This window comes from Sciurus carolinensis, chromosome 7, assembly GCF_902686445.1.
Source record: "Sciurus carolinensis chromosome 7, mSciCar1.2, whole genome shotgun sequence".
Taxonomy (NCBI): Eukaryota; Metazoa; Chordata; class Mammalia; order Rodentia; family Sciuridae; genus Sciurus; species Sciurus carolinensis.
Genome location: NC_062219.1, coordinates 74609550 through 74623503, shown reverse-complemented (window position 1 = coordinate 74623503; position 13954 = coordinate 74609550). Strand labels below are relative to the sequence as shown.

The 13954-nt window shown below is 34.1% G+C and overlaps 1 protein-coding gene and 1 pseudogene across 5 annotated transcripts in view; one reads left to right on the top strand and one right to left on the bottom strand.

Annotated features, from left to right (window-relative positions):
• The window catches only part of Cfap206 (cilia and flagella associated protein 206), a 43693-nt gene extending 30139 nt beyond the window's left edge, over nt 1-13554 (top strand). For 3 of the 5 annotated variants that reach the window (XM_047558547.1, XM_047558550.1, XM_047558546.1), the window contains 2 exons: nt 8708-8851; nt 12071-13554. In XM_047558547.1, coding sequence (XP_047414503.1) covers nt 8708-8851; nt 12071-12301 — 375 coding nt within the window. In that variant the 3' untranslated portion in view covers nt 12302-13554. The remainder of the gene's footprint in view (nt 1-8707; nt 8852-12070) is intronic. The other 2 variants (XM_047558549.1, XM_047558548.1) reach the window with 2 other exon arrangements.
• On the bottom strand, nt 2811-4008 carry LOC124988435 (S-adenosylmethionine decarboxylase proenzyme-like; annotated as a pseudogene).
• Nucleotides 13555-13954: the final 400 nt, after the last annotated feature.

Sequence of the window (13954 nt, the reverse complement as noted above, 5' to 3'; positions counted from 1 at the left end):
AGGGTCTCACTGAGTTATTTAACCCCTTACCATTGCTAAGGTTGGCTTTGAACTTATGATCCTCCTGCCTCAGCCTCCCCAGTTGCTGGGATTACAGGCATGTGCCACCATGCCCTGCTTGTGTTTACTAATTTTATCCACATTTTAACTACAAAGCAGATGAGTTTTGGTACCACTGATCTGGCCAGCAGAGATCCAAGCAACTGTAGGGCTGGTGGCAGCGAAGCACAGAGGTAGTCCGAATACAAGGGTGGGAAGATCTGAAAGAAACAGCGTCATCTGGGGAGGGAGTGGGAAGGCACTTTGGTGGTCAGGACTATGGACAGCTCAGTTTTGTCACTGTTCTGAGATTGTGCTTCAGTCTGCTTTGTGACATTCCAGTTTTATCTTTTGAATCAAACAGTTCTGTGAGAGAACTAGCTTTCTCTTGTTGTGGCAAGACATTGGTCTTGTCTGTTTAGTGTCCTTCTGTATGTGGGCCACATTGTAGACCTACAATATTTGGCTCAACTGAGAGATTACTCTCAAAATGTTTGTACCAATTTAACTTGAGCATATGAAGCTTGGCACAAATAATCCTGCCAGCATTTGCTATTACTTGGTTTGTAAGTTTTGATAATTTGATTAATTAAAATATTATCTCAGTATTGTTTCATGTACATTTTCTGCTAGTGAAGTTCAGCATCTCTTTTGTATTTAGTCATTTAAGTTTCCACTTCTACATATCAACTATTCATAACTCTTGCCATTTTTTCATATATTTTTCTGCCTTTAATTTGTTGATTAGCAATTTTTTATTCTAAATGTTAATCATTTATAAGTTAAGCAAATTTATATGGTTTTTCTAAGTCTTTCACTTCTCTGTTAACTTTGTCAGTGCAGTCCTTTTCTCTCTCTTTTTTTTTTTTTTGTGTGTGTGTGTGTGTGTGCTGGGGATCATACCCAGGGCCCTGTGCTTGCAAGGAAAGCACTATACCGACTGAGCTATCTCCCCAGCCCCAGTGCAGTCCTTTATTGAAGACACTTCTTTAGTTTTAATGTAGTCAAATCTATAATTTTTTCTCTTTAAAGTCTGTATTGTTTTTGAAGTCTTGTTTTAGAAATCCTTGTCTGTCCTAAGATGATTCTTTTATATTTTTTTCTGTTTTATTTTATCATGTTTCATGACTTTAATCTATTTGGATATTACAAAGATTTTTGTTTTGTTTTATATGTTTTTTTTTTCCCCACTGGGGATTTAACCCAGGGGTGCTTTACCACTGAGCTGCATCCCAACCCTTTTTCTTTATTTTGTGACAGGGCCTTGCTAAGTTGCTTGCTGAGGCTAGCATTGAACTTGGAATCCTCCTGTCTCAGCCTTCCACACCACTGGAATTATAGATGTTTGTCACTGCTTTGGGCACAATTTCTCAATTTTAAAACAATTTCTGTACTGATATCTTATAGCTTTATAATGTGTCTTGGTATCTAATAGAGTAAGTTCTCTCATTCTGTGTTCTCTAAAAAGTCTTGGCTTTACTTGACTCTTATATTTCATACATATTTGAGAAGTACATTGTCAAATTTCATAAAAATACTTGAAGGAATTGTGGTTGAAATTGCCTTTTATATGTAGATAAGAAAGAATCTGACATTTTTACAACATTGTCTCCCTATCCTAAAACTTCAATGCAGTTTTATAATTTTTCCTAGAAATGACTACATATTTTGTTATCATCTGTAGAGATTTTATGTTATTGTTTGCTATTCTAAATGCTGTTAATTTTTAGAATTGAATTTTAATTGATTATTGCTTATATTATGAAAAGAAGATTAATTCTTCATATTGACTTCATATTCAGCAACCTTATTAAACTCCCTTATTAGTTCCAAGAGTCTTACTAATTTGATATTTTGAGTCTGTTAGTTTTTTCAATGTGAGCAGTCATAATATCAGCAAACAGTAATAGTTATTTTCCCCAGATTTTATATATTTTTTAAAACAGTGTATTACTTTATTTCAGGGGGAGAATAAGGGAGAGACATCAAAAAGAAATTAGAGAACTTCAAATGCAGGGATAAATAATTTTAAAATAGTAACAAAATGAATAACTGCAATTATTTTTTAAAAGAAGAATACTCTTTGAAGAAATACTTCATTTGCTGTTGCAAAAAGTGTCTGTATGAAGAAGAAATTGGTTTCAATAACATCAGTGAGAATACATTCTAGAAAATGGATTTAAATGGATATAAAATTCCAGCAGCAATTTAATGTCCCAGAGGGTTATGCTGAGACCAGTATTTAATGAGGAAGAAAGCCCTGTGGGGAATTTTGGATGATACCTGGAGAAATATTACACTATGTAAACCAAACTGAATTGTTTTCTCCTGCATTGTGAAGTTTCATATAGCAGATTTTTTCTACAAACATTTCAATTTCATAGCAATAATGGCATAGAATACACAAGAGAAAGCTTTCATGCAAGATATGTAGCTCCTTGATATAATAATGCACACAATTTGAAATGATTACACTATCATTACATCTAGGTCTTCATGCAACTATGACATGGTAGTTATGGAAATCATAGTTCCAGGGTATCCATCTCCAGAAAGCAGCTACCACTATCTCTGTTTATTTTCTTTTTGTATTTTTTTGTTAATCACCTTCACTGTTGTTTCTTCAGTTTTCAGTTCTTCAACCTTTAGTCTTTTGGGGTGAAGAAAGTATTCTGTGACATTTAGAACTCTGAGTACAAATGGTAGTCACAAATTTTCCTGTTTGAAGACTTTCATGACTTTCTTAATCAAGTCATCATAGGATGTCTGGCTTAAGTTCCTTTCAAAGCTAAAAAAAAAAAAAAATCCAAATCTGTAGTTAAGTTCCATTCAGTTTCATTCTATTCACCGAATTCTGTCAGGGATTGAACAATGTGCATTAATGGCAGAACCAGTGTTTTGGTCACCTTTCTTGCTGCTGTGACCAAAAGACCTGACTAGAACAATTTTAGAGGAGGAAAAGTTTATTTGGCACTCATAGTTTCAGAAATCCAAGTCGGTACAGGGCCAACTCCATTGTTATAGGCCAGTGGTGAGGCAGAACACCATGGCAAAAGGGTGTGGCAGAGGAAAGCAGCTCATAACATTGCACCAGGAAGTAGAAAAAAGAGCTCTCCCTTACCACAACAAAATATAAACCCCAAAGGCACACCCTCAGTGACTCACCTCCTCCAGCCATACCCTACCTGCCTATAGTTACCACCCAGTTAATCCCATCAGGGATAAGTACACTCACTGATTAGATTAAGACTCTTATATAACCCAATCATTTCACCTCTAAATTTTCTTGCATGGTCTCACACATGAACTTTTGGGGAACACCTCATATCTAAACCATAACAATCAGGTATTAGGCCACTAATTATACCCTCATGAGTGACATCCTCTGCTGAAACACCATCTTTCATGTAGAACTGATCCATAACTGCTGGGTCAGGCTCACACATAAGGTTTTCAGGGCTTAATTTGTCTGATTACTCACCTCTCCAGGAAATCCAGAGTATATAAGTGTCAACAGTCAGAATTCATGTACCCTGTTACACTTGTTCTACTTGGGAAAATTGCATTAAGAAATTCTCTTTCCTCCTGGAAAGTCTGGTATGGGTAGCCTTAGTTGAGAAGGCTTCATGAAATTCTCAGAAGCATATGAGAAGAGTCAAATGAGTCAAATGCACTATAATTCCTAGAAAGCTTCAACATGGGAACCAGTATTTTCAGTAAAAGATAGTATCACATCTTCAAAATAAACATCACTTGGATGCAAACATTTACTCTCACTGAGTACATAAGCTTTCTGCTTGTCAGTTTTTGTCACACTTAAGATTGAACATCACACATCCTTCAAAAATATGTCACTCAGATCTTGGGATGGCAAAGACCTCCAGATCCTTAGTTTGCTTCGGATTGCTGCCAGGAGAACTTGAATCTCCAGCAGCTTTTCTGTCCCTTTGAAAAATGTGCAGCTTCCATCACTGTGAGACTAGAGAACAATCAACAGCTAAATTAAATCTCTTCTACCACTGCTACAGGTTGTTCTCTAGGTATGTTACTGGGAAGTTCCAGTTTCTTTTAATTTTTACTGTTTTTTTAATGTTGTTTTTTAAAATTAAAGATTAATAAAAATTTCCCAGTTTTTTTGGGTGAGTTGAAAATTGGACTTGATACTGCTTAATAATAGAGGCAGATATAGTTCATCTCTGTAGTCTATCGTTTCCCAGTTAGAATGAGTGCTAGCTAATGTATGTCTAGGGCCATACTGTGAGCCTATATACTTTATATATTCTCTCTCTCTCTCTCTCCCCCTCCCTCCCTCCCTCTAAATATCAGTGAGAATACATTCTAGAAAATGAATTTAACTGGGTATAAAATTCCAGCAACAATTTAATGTCATAGCTATTTTCCAGTGACCTTCAGTACATATGGAAGCTATTGTAATATATGTATTTTATACTTTTATTCTTACCTTAGTACAATATTAGATAGAAGTGGCTCAAATGGGTACTATTATCTTCTTTCTTATCTCAGAAAGATATTTTTGATATTTCATGATTGTGGTTTGTTGTTTTCCATGGATTTTGTTTTATCAGGTTAAGGTTTCTCCTTTAATCCTCCTTGCTGAAAGTTTTTCATATGAATGGTTACTGAATTATATCAACAGTTTCTGTATTTTTTGAGCTTTTGTGTGACTTTTATTTTTTTCTGCAATGTGGTAAATTACTATATATTAATTTATTTCTAAGATTAAGCCAACATTTTATTCTGTAGATTGATCTAACCTGGTACTGATTTATTTCATTAAAAAATATATATTCTCTGGTCATCTTTTTTATTTTTCCTTAGAATTTTTATATCTATACTACTGAGTGAGACTGACCTATGCATTTCCTTTCTTCTTACTCTCCTCTCTTGTTTTGATGTTAAGGTTATACATGTCTTACTAGTGAGTGTGAATATGTTATGTTTTCTTTTCTCTGCATTTATTTAATATTGGAATAATCTGATAAAATATGCTTGTAAAGCTTTCTGGGCTTCTTTGATTATAAAAATTATAAGTACTCATTTGACTACCAATTTTAAATACTTTTGTGATTATAGGATTTTCAGGTACAATTCTATTTCTTTTTGTATCAGACAGTTTAAATTTTCTAGGAATTAAGTTTTTTACTAATGAAGATTCCAGAATGTTTTTTGTTTACTCTTCACATTGTCTTAAACCTGTTTTAATTCCAAACATTGTTATTTTTATTCTTCTCTTTTTCTTTTGATTAATCTTGCTAGAGTATTCTTAATTTTTTTAGTATGTCATTTTATTTTTATTGATTGTTTATTTTGATTTTGGTTTAGATTAATCTTGCCAGAGAACTATTTTCTCAGTTTTTTAAAAGAATCAGCTTTCAACTTTGTTAATCTATTTCATCTTTGCTTTCATTTCTTATTTCCTGCTCTGATCTTTATTATTCTCTTTAATTGCTTTACTTCATTCTGTTTATTTTCGAACTCCTCAGCTAGATACTTAACTCATTAATTTTTAGCCTTTTTATGCAGTGAAATAAATTTCCTTTTCATTCTACTACTTACACTTCTAGTTATTTTCACTTTTGTTCAGATCTAAGTATTTCCCTTTAAGATGATTTCTTCTTTAGCTTATAGATTATTTATATTTATTAACTTACTTATGAAGATGTTTCCTATTTTTCAACGCAAAACACTTTATTATTGATATTTAATTTTATTACATTATGGTAGAATCTTTTTTTAACTTGAGCTTTCATGTGAATTTTTATAAATGCCATGTATATATTTCTTTTGAATAAAAATACATGTAAATATATGTTATATGTATGTGTGTATATATATATATATATAAAACTTACAGTTTATGTATTATTTTGGAGGTATAATATGACTTCTTATCACAAAAGCCTCAAAGTTATTTCTGGCCCCTAACTGGTATGTTCATTTTTTCCCATTACTACCAAGTCAGTTTTCTAAGTTAGTGGTTCTCAAATTTGTTCAAGTTGTAGTTCCTGAAGATCATAGTTCTTTGTGATGAGCATTATAAGTGTTGCTTATCTTAAGTTGAATACATGTCACTTTGTGCCTCATTAGATACTGTGTTATACAAAATTGTAATTTAGAAAAAAATATTCAGAAAAAAAAGGACTAACACTTTAAAAATTATGGAAAGGAGATATATAACAGAAATTTTAAATAAGTAATTAGAACAATGTCCTTTACCATTCTACTCTGAGTTTAAAATTATTTAGGGTTTTATCTGTAAGGTGGAATCCAAACTCCTTGGCTTGACATTTAAGGCCTACATGTCCTTTTTTATTACTTAATTCCCACAATGACTTCTTAGTCTCACAAAAACAATGAGTTATATACTGATCTCAGACCTATCCTACCTAATCTGGTCTTCTGTTTGTTAAAAAACAAATTTAAAAGAATGTGTAAAATCATGACTCTTGTGGAGATATAAAAATGAACGTGTTTTAAAGAGTATAACCTATTTGTTAGTCAGTGAGAGAATCAGGCAGATTTTTTTTTTTTTTTTTTTTTTTGGTACAAGTAATGGAACCCTCAGGTGCACTTAACCACTGAGCCACATCTCTAGTCCTTTTTTGTATGTTCTATTTTGAGACGGGGTCTTGCAAAGTTGCTTAGGATCTCACTAAGTTGCTGAGGCTGGATTTGAACTTGCAATCCTCCTGCCTCAACCTTACAAGACATTGGGATTATAGGTACGTGCCACCAACACCCTGCTCAGGCAGATGTTTTGATTGGTTTAAAAGAAAATCCTAAAAACAGACCCATTTTTAGATTAAAAATCTTCAAATTAATGTGAAAATAAAGGCGACATTGATTTTTTTTCCACATGGAGAAAGGGAAGTCATTTGACCCTGTATAGACAGGGCCAGGGATGTAACTTAGGGGTAGAGCACTTGTGTAGCACGCGTGAGGTCCTGGGTTCAATCCCCAGTACCACACAAATACAAAAAGACAGGACAGACTGTACATATCTATAGTCAAAAATTATTTGGCCTTCTTATCACTTATTTTCAAGGTACAGAGTTGTAAAATAGCTCAAAGACAAAGCCTAGGATCAGATAACCATATGTTGTATGTAGATACTGCATAGTTTCCATGAAGCCATAAGTTTTCCCTGCATATCTGGTTTTGTTTTTCCCTTTCTTTCTGCCTACTTAATCCCCACCTGTTCTCCAGTGATCTTCAGTACCTTGGAAGCTAGTTTTCTCTTTATATAGTCCATAGAGAGCTTATTGTCTTATTTATTTACCATTTCCTTGTATTGTACAGTACTTTTAATTATTGTGTTTTAGTGTATTTTTATCAACCCTGCCATATCATACGATAATTTTAAAGGCAGACAGTGTTTCAAATGGTAGGTACTTTGTGATTATCTGGTGCTTGAACTTAATGTCGTCTCTCTCACCTTTATTGTGACCCTCTGCCACTCCCTCCAACATTGTCACATGTAACATAACCATATCTTCTGTAGCCTGGAATTACTAAATACTGAATATTGGGCACCCCAGCCAAAAATCAGTACATTCCAGTAAAAAATAAAACACAACCCCTCTCCAAAAACCTTCACTAATCTGCTATGTATATATAAAGGTCAAGATAAGTCCTAAAAAGGTTTTGATAGTTTAAACAAATGTGATTTATACCTGATATTTAATAGCTATTTTTAATTTCTTTTTTTTCTTTATTTTTTTATTATTGTACACAAATGGGATACATGTTGTTTCTCTATTTGTACATGGCGTAAAGGCATACCATTTGTGTAATCATAAATTTACATAGGGTAATGTTTGATTCATTCTGTTATTTTTTCCCTTCCCCCCACCCTTCCCACCCCTCTTTTCCCTCTATACAGTCCTTCCTTCCTCCATTCTTGCCCCCCTCCCTAAACCTAACTCTAACCCTAACTCTTCCCACCCCCCATTATGTGTCCTCATCCACTTATTAGCGATATCATTCCTCCTTTGGTTTTTTGAGATTGACTTATCTCACTTAGCATGATATTCTCCAGTTTCATCCATTTGCCTGCAAATGCCATAATTTTATCATTCATTATGGCAGAGTAATATTCCATTGTATATATATATACCACAGTTTCTTTATCCATTCATCAATTGAAGGACATCTAGGTTGGTTCCACAATCTGGCTATTGTGAACTGAGCAGCTATGAACATTGATGTGGCTGTATCTCTGTAATATGCTGATTTTAAATCCTTTGGGTATAGGCCAAGGAGTGGGATAGCTGGGTCAAATGGTGGTTCCATTCACTATTTTTAATTTCTATCCATTTCCAACAAATTGTTCACTTAGGCTACTAGTTATGGAACATGTGGAGGGGCATTTGAGTTTCCCAAGGAAAGGAAAGATGTTTCCCACTTCCAAAATATACCTCCTACGTTAAGTTTACAAAATCATGCACAAAGCTCTAATGTTCAGAAGAATAATTATGTTTATCTCACCAATTCAATTTTGAGTTTATTTTCTGTTTGTATTAACAAGTAGATTTCATGTTCAAAAATTCTTGATTTTTAAATCTTTTTTCAGTTGTAACTGTATTTGTCTAGTTATCTACAAAAGTTTTATTTTTTGTAAGTACTAATTACAAAACTATTTCTTTAGGTGAGAGATGTTGACAAACATTACATAAAACCAATTACAAAGTGTGAAAGTAGTACACAGACGGATACACATATATTGCCACCAACAATTGTGAGATCATATGAATGGAATGAATGGGAATTAAGAAGAAAAGCTATAAAATTGGTTTGTGACAATATTTTTAAAAATTACTTACAAATGGGGAATTTTAATATGTTGTTCATAGAGTTGATGTTATTTATATAAAATGAGTTCTACACAGTTCTTTGCTAACACAAAAATAATTAGCATAATTTATATTTTAGCAGCTTTACTTGGTAAGATTGTCTTCTAACTTTAAGCATATATAGAAATACAGAAGCATGAAACTACTCTTAAATTATATCTGCCAGTAACTAGAACAGTAGTAGTTACTTTCTGTCTTAATAGTTTTAAAACTTGGAGCTAGTTTGTAAAGCACTCTTAACTTATTCTAATCATTTAAAGCATAGCCTTCATTTTTGGAACTTTTTATGTTAAATCATAGCTATTTTTGTCTAGATGCTGGACTCTCATCCTTTTGATTATCAGTCAAAATCAAAATAAGAGCCTTATCCTTAAAGCCTGTCTTTGAAACACTCATTCCTACCCAGCTCAGTGAAATTTCCCCAACTTGTCTCTTTTTATGGCATCTTATCATTTTAAACATCAAATAGTTACAGTATGAAGGACATAAAATATTTTATATCTGTAGTCTTTTGACTCCTTAACTGAAACCAGGTGTGGAAATAAATGAAGACGACTCAGATGAGAACACACAGAGGCTGTTTATTCAGAACTTGCTGGGACGAGGGAGTCAGCACTATTACTTGAGTTTGGTGAACTCATAAAGCAGGCAGGAGGATGGAAAAACCATAGTGAGAAAAGAGGAAAAGCTTCAGTGTTCTTGGATGAGGTTGATGATATGGGAAAACTGGAGGCAAGCTAATGAAAAGCAGGGCATCTTACCTGATTGGTTTGGTAAATATATTTCTTTGGTTAGTTCTGAGTTGGGGCAAAAAAAAAAAAGGGGGGGGGGGAAGCTGGTCAAGTCCTGCCCACTCTGGGCCAGTTGCTACAGCTACAGGTTGTCTTTTGGGTTCCCAGACTGGTTGATGTACAGGTGTTGAGTTAGAGTTCTATTTTCATATAAGATCTAGACTTTGTTCTGGACTGTTCAGTCTCTAACAGGCTTCCAACTAATTACATAATTTTTGTTGCCATCCTCTCTGCTGGTAGCTTTTCAGTCCTCTGATTTCCTGGGATAAGGAAGGATCAGCGTCCTCATATATATACCAGATCATTGTTCCATTAGCATTCCTAGCAGATACTCTGCTATAGAAGTGTCCACTTTCCCATATTCTTTTCTGTTACTTAGTAAACTCACTTGAGTTCATCAAATATGTACTGGGTAATACTACCTTGTTCTTCAGAGGCTAACAGTATATAGCAAGTGATACTGATACAGTAAAAATATCTCAGCACCTTGAAAAGTGGTATGAGAAGTGAAATAAAAATTATGCTAAATTGTAACACCTTAAGTTGGTCTTGAAATACAAATAGTCAAGTGAAGGAAGCAATGGCAGCATAGGATTTGAGAGGAAAAGGGGGCAGCATAGGTATGGGCTGGCAATGTTAAGAGAGTGTATTCAGGGGGCTAAATTTCACATTGATAGAATCCTTTCTTCTTACCCCTAAATCATCACTTAATTCTTATTTCCATCTTAGACCTAATTATCCCTCAGAATTGCATTATGTTGAATTCTGTGTTTCCTGAGTATTACCAATCCAACCTGTTGATGAGACAAAACTGAGTTTACTGTTTTATTGCCACTAGGGAGACACCACCTTAAGAGAACACTGGCAGTGTCTCAGAGGATGAATAGCAAATTCAGAATTTATTGAGAATGTGAAGTTTGTTAAGGCAGGTCTTTTGATGCCTCAGGTGGGTTGGAGGGTTGGATGGAGGTCTGAATAGTTTTGGGTAGGCATCAAGAAAAAGCTTGGTGCTGCTTTGGTGGCAATTGCAAAGATTTTTGAGGCAAAAGATAAAAAGAATCTTAGGACTTAACTGTGTATTGATGCTTACCACTGAAGAGTTGACAGTCATTCAGGATTTAGTCAAATGATTTACTTGGGCAGGAGGCTCTTGGAATTGTAAAATTAAGCTAGTGAAGACAATGGAATAATAAAGTTATATTAATGTAGACAATAAACTGTTGTGTGTGGAAAGAATAGTTTGTACCCTCAGCCTCCCAAACTCTGATGTGTTTCCTATAATCCAGCTCTCGCCTTCTTCAGTCACATGTTCTAATGCCTTCTGAGTTTTTTTCTTGGCCTTTCCCATAATCTCATCAATTCTTAGCCTCCTTATTGTTTTTCTTCAGCACTGGGGATTGAACCTAGGGCTTCACACATGCTAGGCAAATGCTCTACCTCTGACCTATACCCCTATCCTTGTCTTCCTTTTAATTATCTTCTCTTTGCTTTCCAACTTGTGTCATGTCTAACCTCATGTTTATTAATAACCCATCAAGGGAGTAAGCAAAATGAAGAATAATGTAAAGCATAAACCAAAAACAACAGTTTTTAAAATATTAAAACAGGGTGAATATATTTTGTAGACAATATAAATCTGAAATTTTTGTCTTAAAAAAAATAAAACAAGTGTGGTAGAAAAAATTCAAGTCATATGAATCCCAAATACAATAATACAGGAATTAGAAGATTATTTTAAAAAGTAATTGAGCTCATTGTAACTCAAATCTGTATGTTCTTTTTTGGGTTCATTTTCTACATTTTATATATTTTTCTACTTCCTAGTAAATGACATTTAATTTTCTATCATGTTTTAAATTTTCTAGCATTCTGATATTTTATAGAAAAATGCTATGTTGGATTCCCAGCTCTCGGGCCCCCTCTCTCCAGAAAATTCTATCTTTGTATCTCTGTTGCTTTTGTAACAAACCTACTTCTTCCTTGCTAAAAAACAAAAACAAAACAACAAAACAAAAACACACACACAAAAAAAGGAAAGAAAAATGCTATGTTAACCAGTAGAATAGAGGAAGGGAAGCAGGGGGAGAGATGAGGAGGTGCTGGGGAATGAAACTGACTTGAGTTATATTGTTATATTATATTCATGTAACAAATATGTAACAGTGAGTTCCACTATTATGTGTAATTATGATGCACCAATAAAAAATTAAACTCACTCTAATTTCTCTTAAATAAAATGCTGTTACAGGGTTAATTTCCTTGTCAATTAAAAAAAAAGATAGGCAGATAATTAACTAGTACTTGATGGTATTTTATATTATTTGTTCTTCAGGGAAATGTTAATTCCTGTTTTCTCTTTCTACTTAGGCCAATTTGCGTCAGAAAATTACCCACTCGGTACAAACTGATCTTAGTCACATGAGAAGAGAAAATTGCTCACAGGTATACCCTTCCAAAGATGCTAGCACCCAGTCCAAGAGGGAGGGCAGTTCTCGAGTGCCCAGGCCCCAGATTTACATAGCTGGTCTTCGAGGGGGACGAAGTAAAACTACCCATGGAGTCAAGGTGAACTTAACTAGAGCTGTTGATGAAACCTAGAGGGAGATCACATTTTTAAAGATGTTACCTAGTTATGAACAATGGCAAATACTTAAAAGTATTTTTACTTCCATGAAAATTAATTTTGTAGAAAATGGCACATGCAATTGCTACAAAAAACCAGAAGTTATTTTCTGTAATACATTTTCATTATATTAAAATTGAAAAGTCAAATTCTGTCCTTTTATCTTTTATTTATCTATTAGAAAATGTTTGGCAACATGAAGATTGAAATTATGATGCCCTTTAAATAATAGTATGTTGTAAGATAATATGTCACTGGAATAGGAGACTATTTCTAAAATCATGTTTAATGTAAAACATTAAATTTTTAAAGCCCAATCAATATTTTCAGTTTTACTAGCTATAAAATGATAGCATAGATTAAATTGCTGTATAATAAAATCTTATCATTTAGAACAAGTAGAGGAAAGTTCTGCATGATGACTCTTTGGTTTTTGGTACTGGGGATTGAACCCAGGGGCAGTTTACCACTGAGCTAAATCCCCTGTCCTTTTAATTTATTTTTTATTTGAGATTGGGTCTTGCTGAGTTGCTGAGGGTCTCCCTAAGTTGCCAAAGCTGACCTGGAACTTGCTTTTGCCTCAGCCTCCTGAGATCCTGGAATTAAAAGTGTGTGCCACTACTCCTGGGTAACGTGATGACTCTTAAAACCTGGAAATTTTACCTAAAATTTGGATTTCTGTTTCTTTGAAAAAATATCTGATAGGGTATCTGATGACACTTGACTGGGCATTTCTCTAAATAGCAGCTTTGCTTTTTCACTGAGCAGGCCACTTGTAATTCTCCACTGTCTAATCCAATTCCTACAGCTTTACAGGCCTCCCATTTCATTCCTCTTGTTAATTTGCCTGTCCCTGTGGGCAGGTGTGTTGAGGGCCCCTGTGAATTACTGATGCATATATAAAATTTAACATAATTATATGCATATAACAATATGTACACACACACACAGACACATACACACATACACATACATTTATCTAATAGTACTGGGGATTTAACCCAGAGGGACTTTACCAGTGGACTATACCCCCACACCCCCTTTTTTAAGTTTTGAGACAGGGTCTTGCTAAGTTATAGAGGCTAGCCTTGAACTTGTGATCCTCCTGCATGACTGGGATCACAGGTGTATGCCATAATTCTGACTGTGTTAGCTAAATTTAGAGCTGTAATTTTACTTCTGTCTTATATACTTCTAATACCAACTCATGGATAAGAAAGGTTCCAGATTGAGGGCCTGTTAAGCTTGCTTTAATATCTTAATAGAATTTTTTTTCTGCATAGGTGATTTTACTAAGGCATTTGCATAATTGTTTTCTATTTAGGTTAAATGTTATTTACAACATTAATATACTTTGAAATTCACTTTCTTTACATAAATATGTATATATATACATATATATATATTTAGTTGTCAATGGACTTTATTTTTACTTATTTATATGTAGTGCCAAGAATTGAACCCAGTGCCTCACACATGCTAGGCAAGTACTCTACCACTGAGCTTCAACCCCAGCCCCTTGAAATCCATTTTGACAGAGATTATAACAAAGAACTTCAAAATACCTACTTGTAAACTGTCATGATTTTCATAATATTAAAAATAATGTTAAAGATAGGCTGGCTTGC